This window comes from Megalobrama amblycephala, linkage group LG2, assembly GCF_018812025.1.
Source record: "Megalobrama amblycephala isolate DHTTF-2021 linkage group LG2, ASM1881202v1, whole genome shotgun sequence".
Classification (NCBI taxonomy): Eukaryota; Metazoa; Chordata; class Actinopteri; order Cypriniformes; family Xenocyprididae; genus Megalobrama; species Megalobrama amblycephala.
The window spans coordinates 41,215,907-41,233,770 of NC_063045.1; the positions used below are offsets into that span (position 1 = coordinate 41,215,907).

Consider the following 17,864-nt stretch of genomic DNA (forward strand, 5'->3'; position numbering starts at 1 on the left):
CAAAAAAACTTTAGAAAACATGAGCTGTGGAAAATTATAAGGAGATTTAGCTTTTTTATATATATAGCGAATGCCATTGAAAATACAGTTAGTCTATCCCTTACAGCCTCGCTTTCATACCCGTCATGGCACCCATTCTTAACTGAAAAGGTGGATACAGTGGTGAGAAATCACGTTATGATTTATATACCATGTAAATCATATTATTCACGATAAAACACAGCTATGACCGATTCACCCAACGGGTGTGTGTACACAACACCCTTAGCAACGTAAACTGCATGTTCTCAATTGATATTGTTCATTGAAGCACTGTATTATGTAGAAGAGTATTGTGAGAAAGAGATAGAGTGAGCGAGTTTATTACCTGCATTCAGATTTAGCATTTTCCTTCAGGTCAGTCCTATGTTCATAATAAAAAATGTTTAAATGTCCGATGTATTATCCTGTCCTTTTAAAAGTTAGGGGGTTTTCCCGTGACTGACAGCGCTAGTCAAAGCATTTGTCAGTTGCGTCTTGTTCCGTGTTCACTTTCACTATAAAAATCTTTGCTACTGACTGACACACTCATAATGACAGTCTTTGCCGCCATCTAATGGTGTAATAATGTAACTTCTGTTGCTGTTCACGGTCAGGGACTATTTTTTTCCGGTGGAAGGAAGGCTTTTAGTAAAAGTTTACTACATAAAAGTTGCATTGATAAATATTTTAGGCTTTACTATTTGTACTGTGTGGTAACCGTTTTATCGTGCTGATACAGCACAGCCTATTTATTGCTTACTTAATGTCTTTTAAAGGGTTAGTTCACCCAAAAACGAAAATATCTTAATTTGCGTTCCAAAGATTAACAAAGGTCTTACGGGTGTGGAACGACATGAGGGTGAGTAATAAATGACATTATTTTCATTTTTGGGTGAACTAACCCTTTAAATTACATGGTTCATCTACTAGTATATAACTGAAGCTATAGGTTGTGAAATCAAGCATTTCTCGTTCTTACTAGTTGCGTCGCAAATGACACACTATACACTATGCACTTATACACTATGTACTTATGCACTATGTACTCATCCATGTAGTGCGTGAATTTTATAAGGTGAATTTTGTCATTTAACATCAGAGTCTGACAGCCCCTTCCCCTCCACTACGTAATTAAAGCTGCGACAGTTGAGTGCATGAAGTGTCCAACATTCCACACTTCGTTTTTTCCGTTATATAAAGTGCATCATCCGGGTATTTAAAGTGTACTTTTTCTTTTTGGAATTTTCAGTGTGAACACACTTAAAAACATCATAGAATAGTGCATAAGTACGCGAATTGGGACGCACCTACTGTTTTTTAGTTAGCTTATGTACTAGCATAGCATAGATCTACCTAATTAGCCTGCTAGCTTAGTTTATATTATATTAGGTATGTTTTTGCTTCCAATATGCAATACATAGGCATTCATTTTATATTTTAAGCATGTTGTTTGAGCACTTTATGTAATAAACATCATACAATAGTGAAATAGGTCATTATTAGTCAAGACATCACAACTTTTGATCAGGCATTACCGCCTGGAACCTAAAGGAGACCTGATTCCTGGGGGGAACTCGATTTCTCATGACAACGGACGTCTTTATAACCATTGTGATCAGATCCCACATCTTTTGCAGCTTCTCGCGCACGACAGCGTTCTAAAAATGTGGGGCTCAAGTTAAAAGAAGTTCAACTTTTAAAAAACTTTTAACTTTTTTTTTTTGTTCCATTGACCAGGAAATGGATTTTAACAGGAAAAACGCATTCTCTGTGAACCGGCCCTAAAAGTGCTGTTTTAGTTGGTAAAACGTGAGTCTATGTGTTGAAACAGCCTATAGTAAAATGTCACATTCTGCACTTTTGGCTTCATGTTTTAATCATATTTACAGATTTCTAGACTCCACAGCAAACAGAGCAATTTTGTCTTTAATGTCCCAATACCTATGGAGGGAACTGTATATAATGATCTCCAAATACTTCTAGGGGCTACTGTATAAGAAAATTGGCTTTCCTCTGCATGATTTTAAAACTCAAATAAGCTGCAATCCAAAATGCCCCATTACTTTTTACAAAACAGACTTTCAATGAGGAAGGGATTATGAGTTAATGAATGTGGTGAGTAGTATTAATCTTCTCAGCAGTCTGCCTGGAGTATTCTTCACTCCATACCTGCCAGACTCATTAACATCCCGGGTCTCATTTAATAAATGTGTTAAAATAGGCTTAAGTAGATTAGATTTTATTATAGATTTTGTCTGCCACCATATATTAAAGCCCCTGCAGGTCAGCCTTCCCACTCAATACGGTTTTCTGCGACTGTAATAGCTGGTAAAATATTCTCAAGCCGAATCAATCCAAAGTGTAGCGACAACACAAGACGACTTCACTGACATCAATACAACAGCAAGCAGACATAACCGCATCACTTTGATCAGAGCGTTTGTGTGGCCTCATTCTGCCATGGATCCTGACAACCTGGAGGCAGAGGCAAGAAAGGACATGCCATGATTAGGTGCGCATCTGAGGCTAACCACACACACGCACACACTCTCACCGGTTTCTAACAAACATGACAGCTTGACATTGCACCTGGGTTCGATTCATCTGGATCAGGTCCCAGACAAGTGTGAAGAAGAGAGACAGCACGGGAACTGAGACAAAGAGAGTTTGCAGCCCTTCTACTAACCTTGTAAGGTGAAACGTTGCAGCTTTTGCACATTTTTGAGTAATGCTCAGCTGCTGCACGTACAGTATAGCGATGATTTTCAATAAATACACACTCTGGCCGCACACATTCACACTCTCATCCTCGGAGGTACTTCAGACTGTTTGATGAGATTCAGTTGCCATGGAGACAGCTGAAAGTGATTGATTGGCCAGCACCTGAAAAGTGCTCACCGAAACTTCTAGATCAACCGGTTATTTTTAAAGGCCCTGTGGGAAATCTCAGCATGAAGGACGTGAATCAAGAGAAAGTTTGCTACATGTACGCTGAAGGTCACTGCAAAAATACTGGCACAATTAAAGACGGCTCTTCCATTTGCGTCGCACCCAATGCGTAGATTTGCTCTAGAAGTTTGTGCTGGCACGGTTTTGGATGGATATCTGTCCTTCGGCTGAAGAAATAACTGTGAAAATGAGAATCATCACGAGAAATCAGAGATCAAATTAATATTTCCCCTTGGAGATGCGGCAAGGACAGTCATAAAGGCATCTCGCATTTAATTCCACCCCTTTTCCATCAACAGAACGGGGCTGAAAATATTATTCATTTATCAAAGAAGAATGCCATTTTATAGCTCAACTTCTAAGCATGGCATCAGCAATGTCAAGGTCATTGGTTTGATTCCAAAACGTACAGTGTATTCAGGGTGCATATTTTATCAGTAAGTTGCAGTATAGTCTGGCAAATATATAAATGTAGAGGTCAAATGTCTTTTTTGAGCATTCTGAGTTTTCACTTCACGGCTAGTTCAAATGAATCATTGTTCACTCCCTTATACGCAGACATGAACAGATACTCTCTCAGGACTGGACATGACTCTATATCACACTGGGTCTCTCAGAGGGATGGAGACTGGACAGAAAGGGAAAGTCTGAGAAACATTGATACAAATGCTCGTCTGTAAACAAAGACAATGAGAAAGCGAGAAGACAAAACAAAGCCATTTGTAACCATTTCGTAGACAATTTGTGCTGCGTCAGGATCATGTGAACTGAATACAAAGTGCAACAATGAGAAGAACCTCTCCTCGATGGACAACTGCTGAATTTTGTCCTCTATGGCCATAATTTAAGAAGTGTATTTTAAAAAGTCTGTGTCTTTGGATGCAAATAAACTTAAAGTTTAGCTATTGAGTTGGTCTAATACTAGAAATAAAGATACTAGTATTTTAAGCTCTGTTTACAAACAAGCACCTATAATAGTCTTGCAAATGTTTGTGAACTACTGAGTGCACTCATGAATTCAAATATTGGATGACTAGCGATTTAAACGGAGTATAACATCGCCCTCAAGTGGACGTTTGAACAAAACGTTTTTATATATTTCTCCAATGTATAAATAGTATCTCTGTCAAACTCAAACTAATCCAAATCAATATTTAGGGGGACAGAATGACAAAATTGTGTAAAAGAAAAAGTAATTATTGGTGTCACAATTTCCTTACAATCCTTAATTTTAGCAGTCATGCTGAAAATTCAGCTTTGTCATCACCAGAATAGATTACATTTTTACATTTGTAACCCTGGACCACAAAACCAGTCATAAGCGCACGGTTATATTTGTAGCAATAGTCAACAATACATTGTATGGGTCAAAATTATCGATTTTTCTTTTATGCCAAAAATCATTAGGATATTAAGTAAAGATCATGTTCCATACAGACATTTTGTAAATTTCCTACTGTAAATAGATCAAAAAATATATTTTTGTGAGTGGATATGCATTGCTAAGGACTTGATTTGGACAACTTTAAAGGTGATTTTCTTAATATTTTAATCTGCACCATCAGATTCCAGATTTTCAAATAGTTGTATCTCGACCAAATATTGTCATATCATAAACCATACATCAATGGAAAGCTTATTTATTCAGCTTATTCAGCTTTCAGGTGATGTGTAAATCTCAAAAATGGACCCTTATGACTGGTTTTGTGGTCCAGGGTCACATTTATTAAAGTAGAAAACAATTATTTTAAATTGTAATAATATTTCACAATATTACTATTTTTTACTGTATTTTTGATTAAATAAATGCAGTGGTCGACATAAGACATTATATAAACATAATAGGGCTTAAAAAGCTTAAAATATATACATACAGTATAGTAAAAAAAAAAAAAAAACACTCTTAAAACCTTATTTCATCTGAACTTTTTTAATATAAAGCTTTTGCTTTTATACAAACATCAAAGACATAAGGCTTTCTTTTTTTCTTTTTACATAAATTACATTTCAAATACACAGCAATACTGCGATTATATTGTCAGATTTTACACTATATTGTTGTTGTTAATTTAAAAAAAAAATCTGCTACTGAAAATGAAGGTGAAAGTCCATTAAGATGAGTTTTAATCTGCTTTTTCCCATGAAAGAATAATTGTGAATATTAAATCTAGAATAAAATGTGGGTAGTAAATGTTCATTTCTGTACTAATCACTTTCCATAAAAGACTCTACTTACGAGGTCTCAATTTTTTTTCCTATCTGTACAAGAACAAAGAGCACACTAAAGACAGAGAAGAGCCCATACACAACCCTGATGTCAGTGAGATCTTTTTACATGGCTGAACCCGCATATCCTGACTATGGATAATTACAGATTTGATCGTTTTTGGTAGGATTTGAAATGACAGTAACCAAAAATAATCCAGCATCACATTCTGAGATGGCCAACGTTGTGCTGTAAACGACTGTCTGAATTTTCCTAACTAAACAAATAAGATTAAAAACAAAACAAAAATCTAATTAAAAACATTTTATATTCTCAAAGCAGAATAGTTAATGCTGCAAACTATAAAACAGCAGGTCAAATCCCAAATAGTTCAGGAATTGCTGAGTTAGTGTGAACATATTCCTTCTCTGTCGTTCTGCCCTTGAGAATCCAATAAGCAACCATTATCCTATGAACCTCAAATCATCTTCAGATGAACCGATGCTGATATTGTGCGTATATAGAGGTCACATCTTTCCTGCGGTAATTACATTGCAAAATGTTTCAGATCCACATCAACGTAAACATATAACTGCTTTCACACTTTCACTTCACATTTAATGACATTGAGCGCCAGGCCGAGAGAATGTAAGATAGAGAGATCGTGTGCAAGAGTTTTCCGTGCCTTTGTGTCATTGTTGGTCTATGGGAAGACATCTCACAGGTGCCCATGGGTCTGTCAGCCCAGCTGCACGTCCATATCCATGGGACACAACACATATCTGGGGTCAAGTTTAGGCCTGAAGTCACCAAAGTGTCTGGAAGCATCGGTCCCGAAAACATCAAGCACTTTTCTGTTCATCAGAGCAAACCTGGACAAAGAAATCAATAACTTTATGCGTTCAAGAATTCATATGCAAAATAAGACATATTAATCAATCAGATTTTCCACTAATACAGACCTGCCCTTTGTCAACCGCAGTAGAAACTTCCAGTATGATGGTCTCAGATTTTGCACTTCCATAACCGCCTGATCAGATCCAACCAGGACATATTAAACAAAATTATTTTAAAATAAATCACATGAACTATGGGCATGTTACCAGAAGGTTTTTAAAATGTATAGCCTCGTAATTTAAAACCTAACAACACTATTTTTGCCTTTCCTTAACTGAAACCACACTTGATTCTCATTTAGTTCATGACTAAGTCATCAATAAGTCACACGGGCACAAATGGCTCCTGCATTTTAATGTAGTTTGTATTTTCCCTTGGCGTAAAACTGTCCTTGGGTATCCAGAAGGTGCTTTTAGGTAGAACTGAAAAAATATTTTAAACTCACCGCTTGAAAACAGATGGCAGTGGAGATGGCATAGATTACTGTGTCAGCCTCAGGGAAGTACGGAAACCTGCCTGCCTCGATTCCTTTGAAATACAACGTCTAAAAAGACAATCAATAGATTATTAACAGAGTAAACACACATATATACTGTATGTAAAGATTTTATATTATACATAGTATATAAATTATTTTTTGAAATTTGGATTTTGAAATCCAAAAATATCTATTGAACCTTTATATGAACTGTATAAAATATGTTTTTTCATGGTTGTTTATAAATCAAATTTAATATATAAATCTTTTATGGTAATTTATTGACAAAAATATAATAAATACATTTTTAAAAGCATTTCTATTTCTATGATCATAAAGGAAATGTTTATATTGCTTTGGGATATCGAAATACAAGTTCAGTGCTGACAAAGGATTAAACCTGGTCCCAGTTATATATTTTTTTTTAGTTTTTTTGCATGTGTTAGTGCATCATAGTTAATACATAATGCTTTCATTAATTGCATAATAATTTATTGTCAAACAAACAAAAAATAAATAAATTTACAGTCTTCTTTTATGACTTAATTTTCTTTTTCAGAAAGAAATATAAAAATATAAAAGGAATATTTGCTTTGAGGTAGGCAAACAAACCACTGCTGCTGCTGCTGCATAAATTGACATAGGCCCCACCTGGTATTAAGATGCGTTTTGGTCGATCGGATCACAAATGGACGAGGGAGACACATACCCATTTACACATGGTATTTTAATCGATCTCTTTTGAACACTTTCAATACACTTCTGTCCTGATTTCTTCGTTTTGGCATCAGAAAAAAAATTTTTGTTGTTTTTTTTTTAGATCTTTCGATCTAATGGACAAAATAAGCTTGTGCAATTTACATATGAATGCCCCAGAGGTGACGGAAAAAAACATACGGAGAGGAGCAGCTTTCCATTCAACTCTGACAGCCGCAAGACTAGCCGAACGCTAGAAATCAGGAATGGTGAGAGAACATTGTGCTTGGTACATTTTCATCTTCAAACCAAACTCAGGTCTCCAGACAACAAAGTTTAAATCCCGTCTGGCAAGCATGCTTTCCATAATGTTTACGCATTAGGTCAGTAGGCGGAGAGTAGGCGTCTTTAGTGGACAGATTCAACCACTTGAGTGTTTCCACTATGAAAGCAATCCAGTAAAATGCGTTTTTCACTTCCTCTGGAAGTGGTCGAAAGTAGAAAAGCTCAAAACATTTTACACCCTGTTCACACCTTTATTTAGCATCTTCCACTTCTGATCCGACTGATCAAATCGTATCTTGATGAAGTGGAAACAGGGCCATAGATAAATCCCATAGCAGATGTAGGCAGGTGGAACTGAGGGAGGTGGGAACTCTGAACTCTCAAGCCCTGTAGGGTTCAAACACTGAACCAGACACCACAAGCATGATTGAGAACCCTACTCATTTGAAACCATTAAAAAGCAAGAGAATCGTTACCTCCACTAGTTTGGAGAAGAGGTACATGGAGATGGTAGTGCTCTTGTAGAAGAACATTGACGTGCCAGCAAGAAAACCTAAAAAGATAAACAGAAAAAGGTGAGCTGAGAACATCTAACACCTGTGCAAAAAAAAAAAAAAAAAAGGGTTCAAAACACAGTTTACCTGCTATGAGAGCGTGGAGCTCGTCGTCCAGGTTCCGCACCCATCTCAATAAACAGCTTGTGCCCTTTCATAAAATGGAAGAGAGAGGAAGAGAGAGAAAAAAATCACATCTGAAAAAGTGTCACTGAGAAAGGTGAAGGAAACAGAGTTTCAGAAAAACTTGCTGTCTCATAGGAAAAACCAGTCCTGGATCTTAGTGGAGATGAAGTACCTTGTATATACTGACAAAAGATCCCAAGAAAGCTCCTAGCTGGAAGTTCTCTTTGTTGTAGAGCAGCCAGAGCAGACGAGAGGGTTTGGTGAAGGCCTGTCTGAATGCTGATGGAACCTTCAAACAGCACTGAATGAGGTAACCCACGCTGAACATCCGGATGAAACCCTTTTAAAAACACAAAGTCATAAAGCAAGCATCTCAGAAGCTGCTCTCCAGATTAACTGTCAGTTAGTGAGCAAAGGGCACTGCTATATCGACAGAGCCTTTCACCCAGATAAACGCTACGCGTTTATGCATTCACATTCTGTCTCTCTCCTGTTCAAACACATGTGCTCAGAACAAACAGATGAATGGTTTGAAAGACAGTGGGTTAGGAGGTCTCAGACTCTTACTTTAACACAGTAGGAGAAGCAGTTGTCTTGATAGTGTTTGCAACATCTATGCCTGGGTCCATGTTTGCATCTAAAGGGGACAACACATGCACAATGAATGCAAATGCACAATACATCATGAAGGAGGGGAGCAATCACACATGACAATGAAGCTGACTGTTGAACAACCAGAAATGAAAATTAACTCACAAAGTGACAAATGCAAATAAAACCCCTTTTTTTGCACATTGTTAATGCATATACATTTGTGGTCAGTAAGATTTTTTTTAAAGAAATATTTCTTGAGCTCAAAATCAGCATATTAGAATGATTTCTGAAGGATCATGTGACACTGAAGACTGGAGTAATGATGCTTTTGAAAATTCAGCTTTGCCATCACAGCAATAAATTACTTTTTAAAAAATATTAACATAGAAAATGGTTATTTTAAATTGTTATGAATATTTCACAATGCTGTTTTTAATGTATATTTGATATCAATTTCAGCCTTGGGAGTATAAGAGATAAAAAAAAAATAGTATTGATACCAAACTTTTGAATTGTATTGTGTATGTGCAGTTTATATAATATATATTTCTTTAGATATATATAAGCCGATGTGGTTTTAATTTGTATTTTATTACTGTGGTCAATACAATAAAATTGATCTCACAACAAGAATAAATAAATAATAACATCACATTTGATAAAAGAGTTATTTAATTTACAATTAGTTTATTTTTTTTAAATTTTTCATACTTTGACAGTTCTAAAAATACTTTTTTTAAAATATATTTTTCTCTTAATTTTCATGAATTAAATAATCTTTAAAAGTCTTTAAGTAATTATGTCTAGAAAAATTCTTTACTGTACCTTTTAATGTTTAATTCCATAATTAAAGTTTGAAATGTATGTTTTCTAGGCATCTATCTCACACTCACATAGAGTCTAGGAGTTTGCGTGTAAACGCTCTGATGCAGCTCCCCCTGGAGGCAGGCGTGTGCTCTGGTCTCTCCTCCGGTGGCTGCGCGTCTCTCTCTGAGCCCTGTGCATGCGCATGCTCAGCCAGGCAAGAGTGTGTCGGGATCTCCTCCTTCCCAACTATAAATCTGCCACAGCCAGACACATAATCGCCTTTAACAGTCTGACATGACTTTATACTCTGAACAGGGTGTTTCCTAGGGGTGCCTTAGGATTAACAGAAAATCATTGGGAACTTAAGTATGTACAGAAGTCATATAAAATCAATAAATAAACTTACTTTAAGGCAGAGAAAGCAAAGCCATTCAGTCCGTCTTTACATCTGAAGATAAAACCAGAAATTTGAAGGGTCAATGTTTGTAATTGAAAAACTAGTTTTTTATATGTTCTGAAGAGTGTGCTTGACCATCTTAAAGGGATAGTTCACCCAAAAATGAAAACTGTCAGTTACTCACCCTCAAGTTGTTCAAAACCTGTATTTATTTATTTATTCTGCTGAACACAAAAGAAGATTTTTGAAGAATATGGTTAAGCAAAGAGTTGATGGACCCAATCGACTTAAAAAAAATACTAAGGAAGTCAGTGGGGTCCATCAACTCTTTGCTTAACCATATTCTTCAAAAATCTTCTTTTGTGTTCAGCAGAAGAAATAAATAAATACAGGTTTTGAACAACTTGAGGGTGAGTAAATGATGACAGAATTTTCATTTTTGGGTGAACTATCCATTTATTGCTGGTCCTGGAGGACCTCAGCAAGTCTTGGAGCCTCTTCTAATGAGATGATGTGTTAAATAAATAACAATAAACTGAACAACTGACCTGAAGAAAAACATGTAGAGAGATGCAGTCAGACAGAAGAGAAGAACCTGGGGAGAAAAAAAAAGAAAATATGAGATAGACATCACATGAAACTTTATGATCAGGTCAGGGTTAGTTCAAAGCAATAATGCTTTTACCAGCATGTAAAGTGCTGTTGTAACAATGGCACTAAATGATCTCACTGCATGATGTAATAAAAATCCAGATACACTGCCATTCAGTGGTTTGGGGTTGGTAAGATTTTCAAAAGTCTCTTATGCTCACCAATGCTGCATTTATATTCTAAGTAACTTTTTTTACCTTCATAAATAGTTTTCTAAGTCCTTACGATGGTTAATTGACTTGTAGTGGTGTGTTTGAGGCGAGCACTAACCCCCTCTGGCACGTCTACGCCAGAAAACAGCACTTGCAAGTTGAGCTGCATCGACCCGACACAATCTCGCCTCATGTTCACGTTTACGCGAGAGTGACAAAATGCTTTACGGTAATTCAAAAACAATGTATATATTATAACTTTATAAGACAATTTCGAAAATTACCCTCCTCCATCGAGTGTACTGTATTTGCAAATTACCCACCTCCTCTTTCTTGTACTGTATTTGCAAAACTACTGCTCTGGTGAGCATTGTAGTCATTGTAGTCCAGAGCTGCGCTTGGAGTATTTACGACAGTGTAATTCACTGAAGGAAACTGTAGGGGGAGCTTCGCAAATCTTACTGAGTTCCGCTTTAATGTTGAAAACAATTGTGCTGTTTAAATTTTTGTGGAATTTTTTTCAGTATTCTTTGATGAATGGAAAGTTCAAAAGAACATTTATTTGAAATAGAAATGTTTCTAACACTATAAATGTCTTTCTTTACTGTCGCTTTTAATCAATTGAATGCATCCTTGCTGAATAAAAGTATTAATTTCTTTCAAAAAAAAAAATTATTTCTAACCTCAAACTTTTCAATGGTAGTGTTGTGAATTCTCTCCGTTTAAGTTTAAGTTCATTATGTGTGTGACGTTTAAATTATGACTTACGTAAGTAACGTAGAGCAGTGTTTCCTGCGTGTACAAGTTCAGCGTATCTGCCTATTCACTATCACTCCAGCGGAGCAGTCAGATCGCACGCTCTCACTAAAGTGCAGCGTTTATGCACAAGAGAAAGTTAATGACATGTAAGTTTTAATCCAATGTATAGACCTTATTTACCAGAGAAACAAGCGCGCCGCCATCTTTAGAAAATTGTCTTTGAACTTCCATTTTTGCGGTAGCCCTATATATTTCTATGGCATCGCTGTTGAAGAATAATTACCTGGTGAAGTGGATTTACCTGTTGTAGAGTTAATGAACGTTATCATGAGCATTGTTATGTTCAAAGCAGATGTCTTAACAAATGTCAGCAGACCGGTAAGATTTTAAAATGAGCAGTTCATTCATAAATACGTAAGATCGCTGTGGAAATACAAACCGGAAGTCAAAAGACAACGAGCGCAGCGCTAAAAAGGGGCGGGGCTACTTAAGGTCTTTGTCTTTACACTGTATTGCAGCAGTATTAGCTTTAGTTCATTATATCCTTTATGTTTCGCGCTCTTTCTGAATGTAATTTTATCCTGTTTAACGAGCGGATTTGTCCCGCTAGCATCGCGGCTAGTATTAGTAATGTTTATTAGTTATTTGCTCCAAGTTTAACATTTCTCAGTTAGGTCATATCATTCTGTGGTCGCCATTATTACTGCCTGTATTACTCATTACCCTTTATAATTCATATTTTGTGGGTTTTGTAATCTTTATTACACTGCAGCTTAATATTGCTGACTCATGCTGATATATTACTCAGTCATATTTATATATCAGTTCATTATGTAAAGTTGTTTATCATTCAGTTTGTAATCTGTTAAATTGTTAATTATATTTAGAAAATGAATATTTTATTTATTTCAGAAAACTACCTCAAGTACACTTCTATGTGTATATGGACACTTTTGTGAATAAACAGTTAAAATGTATCTGATGACTTCAACTCCCTGACCAGAGTTCTGCAGCGGTCAATAATATATACACCAGCTTTCAGTGGAGCAATCCCCAACAGGTAGCGTAAACTGTAACATACCTCTCCATGTTTCATGGGCTTAACAAGACCCCTCGTGACAGCCATCCGAAAAATCGTCTCCGTTGCCTGGAAATGACACAGAGCACTTAAGATCAAAATCAGCTGAGGGTTCCTTGAAACAGGCCATTTTTTAATCGCAGCTTTCCAGAAAAAGTAACATAAGTGACAGATAACAGATGCAATGTTGACTACTGCCAGGAAATGGTCATACAAGTATGAAAGAACTGTCATGAAGACTTAACACAGTGGAACTGAAGAGAAGCGATGCTGAATTGTCTTACCAGGTTTGCCATGTAAATTGTTAGAAGTCCTCTCCTGCATAAGACGACAGATGAATTACATAACATCTGCACACAGTGAACTTGTAATAACACAAAACAATGTCACAAAAACTCAATTAGTCGTATATTAGGAGATCTTAAGGCCCAGTCACACCAAGGATGATAACAATAAAGTTTTAATAATCATTCTGATTATATGAGAATAAAAACATCCACACCACAACTATAACAATAATGACAAAGATGAACAATATTGCTGGAATCACTTTCAGAACAAGCGTTGTCTCATAAATGACAGAAAATTCCATCAATGGCAGGGAAAGAGTTAAAGAGCTAAATTGGTGTGGACGATAATATAGTTATCTTTATATTTGTCATCCATTGTGTGAATGGGTCTTTAATCTTCTCTATCAGAGAAAATTTCCATATGCAAGTTCAGTGTAAATGTGGTTTAAACTTTGCATGAAATTTGTACAAAAAAAAGGCCAAAGGAAATCTGATCAGCATGAAAGGAAAACGTCAGGGCTAACCTGCTTTTCCGCTCTATTAGTATGGCGATGTATGAGGCCGGCAGTGCCGCCCCAAAGCCTGCTGACCAGGAGTAGAAACGTCCCAACAGCTTACTGAATAACAGAACAAAAAGAAAGGAAACAATGGAAAGGACAGCAGGTCATTTATGATCATAAACTACACAACAGTGCTCTCAACCGAGGATAATATCGCTGCTGAATATTTGTCTCATTTAGAAGGGATTTAAATTTATTGACACAATCAAGTGAACTACATTTCATTAAACTGACCGGTCATGCAGAATAATGGTCATAAATCCAAAAGTTTATCTCACTGCATAATTCATTTGATGTGTCAATGGTCTTAACAATCCTATCTGGACGAATATGTGTGTAGACTCTGAACAGCTGATAAGTAGAGGGATTCAAAGGTTGCTTTACAGCTCTTGTTCCAACAACAGTACACGTGGGACAGCAAACGTTTCCAAGTATAGCTTGTTAGCAGAATGTTGTTAAGATTACCGGAGAATGCAGAAAAACGCAATGTACAGGCCTCCATTTGCGGTCAGGAAAGACGTGGATTGCAGGATCTCAGGAAGCAGCCTTTTCTTGTAATAATCCTTTTTTCTTCTTCTTAAAATGGCTGCAATCTGGAACACAGAAAAAAAGCTTTTAAAGTCACCATAAAATTAAAATGGACAATTCTTATTTTTTATGGAATTTGGAGTATTCATTATAAATGACTTATGCGTTCACATCATTTTGTTTTATTTACATGCCCTCGTAATTTTTAATCTAAATAACTTTCCCTCCCTCTTGCAGCAACATCTCTTCTCTAATGACGTGTTTTCTGGCGCAAGGGCGGGACAATCGGTCACTCACATGAGATCGACCAATAGCAAACAACAATGATCCAACCATTCAATCAATTCCCCATGGACAAAATCAAGTCCCGCCCTACATTCTTTCTTGTTTGAGAAGCTGGCAACTTCTGTTTCGTGCCAACTTTAAAGAAAAAATAACTCAAGAGCTTATGTGACACAACAGACTATAGTTTCCATGTGACATTAACTGTTACATATGTGAGAGCATTAAACAAACACATTGGTTTCTGTAGGTAACATGCTGACACTCTGTGGTTTGTCACCCAAATACCACTGTCCTACTGTCTATTGATAGACTGAGCAATAGTTTTTGCGAAACTGACTCGAATGCCAGTACTGCAACCCTACAGTTCAGGTGTTGCGCCACTATGAACTGCAGTTTTGCAATGGAAGCAAATAACATCCAAAGTTGACACAATGATGATCCCTCTGTCAGATCAACAAAGACCGGTTATGCCAAGTCATCACATGCAAGTAAATTCAAGAAAACGTTCCCTGATGGAGAATAAATATACTAATATAATAATACTAATATAAATATACTAATATACAAACAACCACCTGAGGTTAAAGTCACCATGAAATCAAAATAGACGATTCTTTTTATGGAATTTATCATAAATGATTTGTCTGTGCACAATTATTAGAGTCTGAGCACCAATGGTTGCTAACTACCAGTTCATTTAATTGAACGAATTGTTCAAGTATGTGTGATATTAAAATCTGACTCCCTAATGAGATTATTATGACGCCCTGCTTCTCCCTATAAGGGTTAGGATTAGGATTAGGATTAGGTGTGGTCTTTAGAGATAGGGACCAATAGATAGCAGCCTCCCCACTTTATCAACCAATCAGAAGCAAGGGAGTCAAAATTTCACGTGGAGTAAGAAATTCACTAGAACGGTTCAACCGATTCACTGAAAAGATCCAAAACTCCAAATAACGATTCGTTCACGAATCTGACACAACTATTGGTGAGTTTTAATGTGAGCCAGTGAACATCCTTGCCCAAGAAAACATCTTAATCTAAACTTTGCTTTGGTAAACAGTAATAGTTCCTCTTAAAACTGCAGTTTCAGTTTAATGAGAATGATTGTGCAAATCTAATAGACAAACCAGGAAGATTCTCATTAAATGAAGTGAGGCATGCATCATTTTAATTCACGACATAAAGAACACTGAAATGCGGAAACAAAAGCGAAAGTTTTGCATAAGTTTCCGCAAAGGAGCATTTGACAGTTTGATCAGTATCATTCAGCAGCTTTCTCTCTCTCTCTGCTAATCTGAGCATGACATCAGTCAAACGACCTTTCCTGAACACATTAAATGCTAGTAGATATAAAACACGACAGGTTGAGACACACTTTTGTGTTTTTATTTCTAAATAACTTAGCAACTATTTCGGGCCCTCGCATCGTCCTGCAGGACTCTGCTGTAGCTGCCAGGCTAACTGCGCCCTTGCCAGGGCGAATTAACGGTTAGATCCGTGCAATTAAACTCACCAGATACAGAGGAGCATATATCTTGAATGAGACTTCCAGAGCACCAGCTGTCACCTGGAGGGTGGAGGTCGTACATGAGGGACTCCATGTGTGTCCTATCTCATAGCAGCTATGCGGTATGGACTTGCTGAGAGCAGCCATGTTTAGCACTGCACTTCGGGAGCGCTCGTCCACTGTTTCTTGCAAGAGCGCTCCCGATGGACGGACGCGCGCACCCGTGGAGAGCAGATAATGAGAAATAACCAGATAAATAAATTAATAATAGTCTTTGAAAGTAAGAGGACATTGTGAAATATATTAAACAATAAGTGTTGTGTTTTCATGGAATTTTTACAAAATAAATAAATACATTTATTTATTGGTTTGATACTTGTTAGGCCAAACGGTGTTAGTTTAATGGATTTAAATGGGTTTAGTACTGTATATAAAAAACACCAGATTATTAATCTGGAAATTAAGCCTTGTGCATCATAAAGAATAATATTCTGAGTAATTTAGAGTTGGTTTGATACTTTTAGGCCAAACGGTGTTGTAGTTTAATGGATTTAAATGGGTTTAGTACTGTATATATATATATATATATATATATATATATATATATATATATATATATAATAATAAAAAAAAACAAAACAAAAATAAGCCTTGTGCATCATAGAGAATAATATTCTGAGTATTTTAGTTAGTTTGACAGTTTTAGGCCAAACTGTGTTGTAGTTTAATGAATTTGAATGGGTTTAGTATACTGTAGCTATATAAAAACACCAGATTAATAATTTGGAAAATAAGACGTATAAAAAACACCAGATTATTAATCTGGAAAATAAACCTTGTGCATCATAAAGAATAATATTCTGAGTAATTTAGAGTTGGTTTGATACTTTTAGGCCAAACATTGTTGTAGTTTAATGGACTTAAATGGGTTTAGTACTGTATATATATATATATATATATATATATATATATATATATATATATATATATATATATATATATATAAACAAAACAAAAAAACACCAGGTTATTAATCTGGAAAATAAGCATTGTGCATCATAGAGAATAATATTCTGAGTAATTTAGAGTTGGTTTGATACTTTTAGGCCAAACGGTGTTGTAGTTTAATGGATTTAAATGGGTTTAGTACTGTATATATATAAAAATAAATAAATAAAAAAAACACCAGGTTATTAATCTGGAAAATAAGCCTTGTGCATCATAGAGAATAATATTCTGAGTAATTTACAGTTGGTTTAAAACTTTTAGGCCAAACGGTGTTGTAGTTTAATGGATTTAAATGGGTTTAGTACTGTATATAAAAACACCAGATTAATAATCTGGAAAATAAATCTTGTGCATCATAGAGAATAATATTCAGAGTAATTTACAGTTGGTTTGAAAGTTTTAGGTCAAACGGTGTTGTAGTTTAATGGATTTAAATGGGTTTAGTACTGTATATAAAAAATACCAGATTATTTATCTGGAAAATAAATCTTGTGCATCATAGAGAATAATATTCAGAGTAATTTACAGTTGGTTTGAAAGTTTTAGGTCAAATGGTGTTGTAGTTTAATGGATATACAGTATTGTATACATTTAAATTTCAAAAATTAAATAAAATATGTGAAATGCAATCCCTCTAACGACATGCCCCAAAAAAGTCTAAACAGTATTGCCGCTAAAAGGCAAAGCTACTAGTGTTTCACAAACTTTCTTTTCATTATTCTACTGTAATGAGCACTGGTCAGCAAAAGCCATCACAGTGGTGTGAGTTGCACCAGGAAGGCTCGCTCTTGGCTGATCTGAAAATTAGGGACCGTGGGAAAAGTGCAAGTTTTCTTCGTTTTTGTTATAACTTGGTGAGTGGTATATAGACATCAAACCAGTGTCATTCAGTAGAGAGGGACAGTGGACAACTTTTACAACTTCTCTTTTTACGCCTACTGGTGGAAATTTTCTGTTGTATTTTGTACCTCTAGAGTGTGATGTGATGTATAATCCATCCACATTCACAAACAATGACAAACAACAGACGTAG

General features: G+C 35.9%; 1 protein-coding gene across 1 annotated transcript; it reads right to left on the minus strand.

The window, feature by feature from the left end:
* Window positions 1–4,884: 4,884 nt before the first annotated feature.
* On the minus strand, window positions 4,885–16,020 carry tmem135 (transmembrane protein 135). Its single transcript, XM_048175814.1, has 15 exons — window positions 15,830–16,020; window positions 13,966–14,093; window positions 13,465–13,557; window positions 12,935–12,968; window positions 12,654–12,719; window positions 10,559–10,605; window positions 10,020–10,061; window positions 9,700–9,867; window positions 8,780–8,849; window positions 8,385–8,552; window positions 8,174–8,237; window positions 8,009–8,085; window positions 6,519–6,617; window positions 6,139–6,206; window positions 4,885–6,048 (listed from the first exon to the last, which is right to left on the minus strand). The coding sequence occupies exons 1-15, from the start codon at window positions 15,968–15,970 to the stop codon at window positions 5,916–5,918; spliced, it is 1,398 nt and encodes a 465-aa protein (XP_048031771.1). The 5' UTR covers window positions 15,971–16,020; the 3' UTR covers window positions 4,885–5,915.
* Between the last annotated feature and the right edge of the window lie 1,844 nt (window positions 16,021–17,864).

What these genes read in the sequence shown, in the direction of transcription:
- tmem135 (XM_048175814.1), bottom strand. Translation starts at nt 15,970, where the DNA reads ATGGCTGCTCTCAGCAAGTCCATACCGCATAGCTGCTATGAGATAGGA. An exon ending in CAATTTACATGGCAAACCTG is followed by an intron (nt 12,720 to 12,934) that starts GTAAGACAATTC and finishes TGTCATTTCCAG; the next exon opens with GCAACGGAGACGATTTTTCG. An exon ending in CGCAAACTCCTAGACTCTAT is followed by an intron (nt 8,850 to 9,699) that starts GTGAGTGTGAGA and finishes TGTCCCCTTTAG; the next exon opens with ATGCAAACATGGACCCAGGC.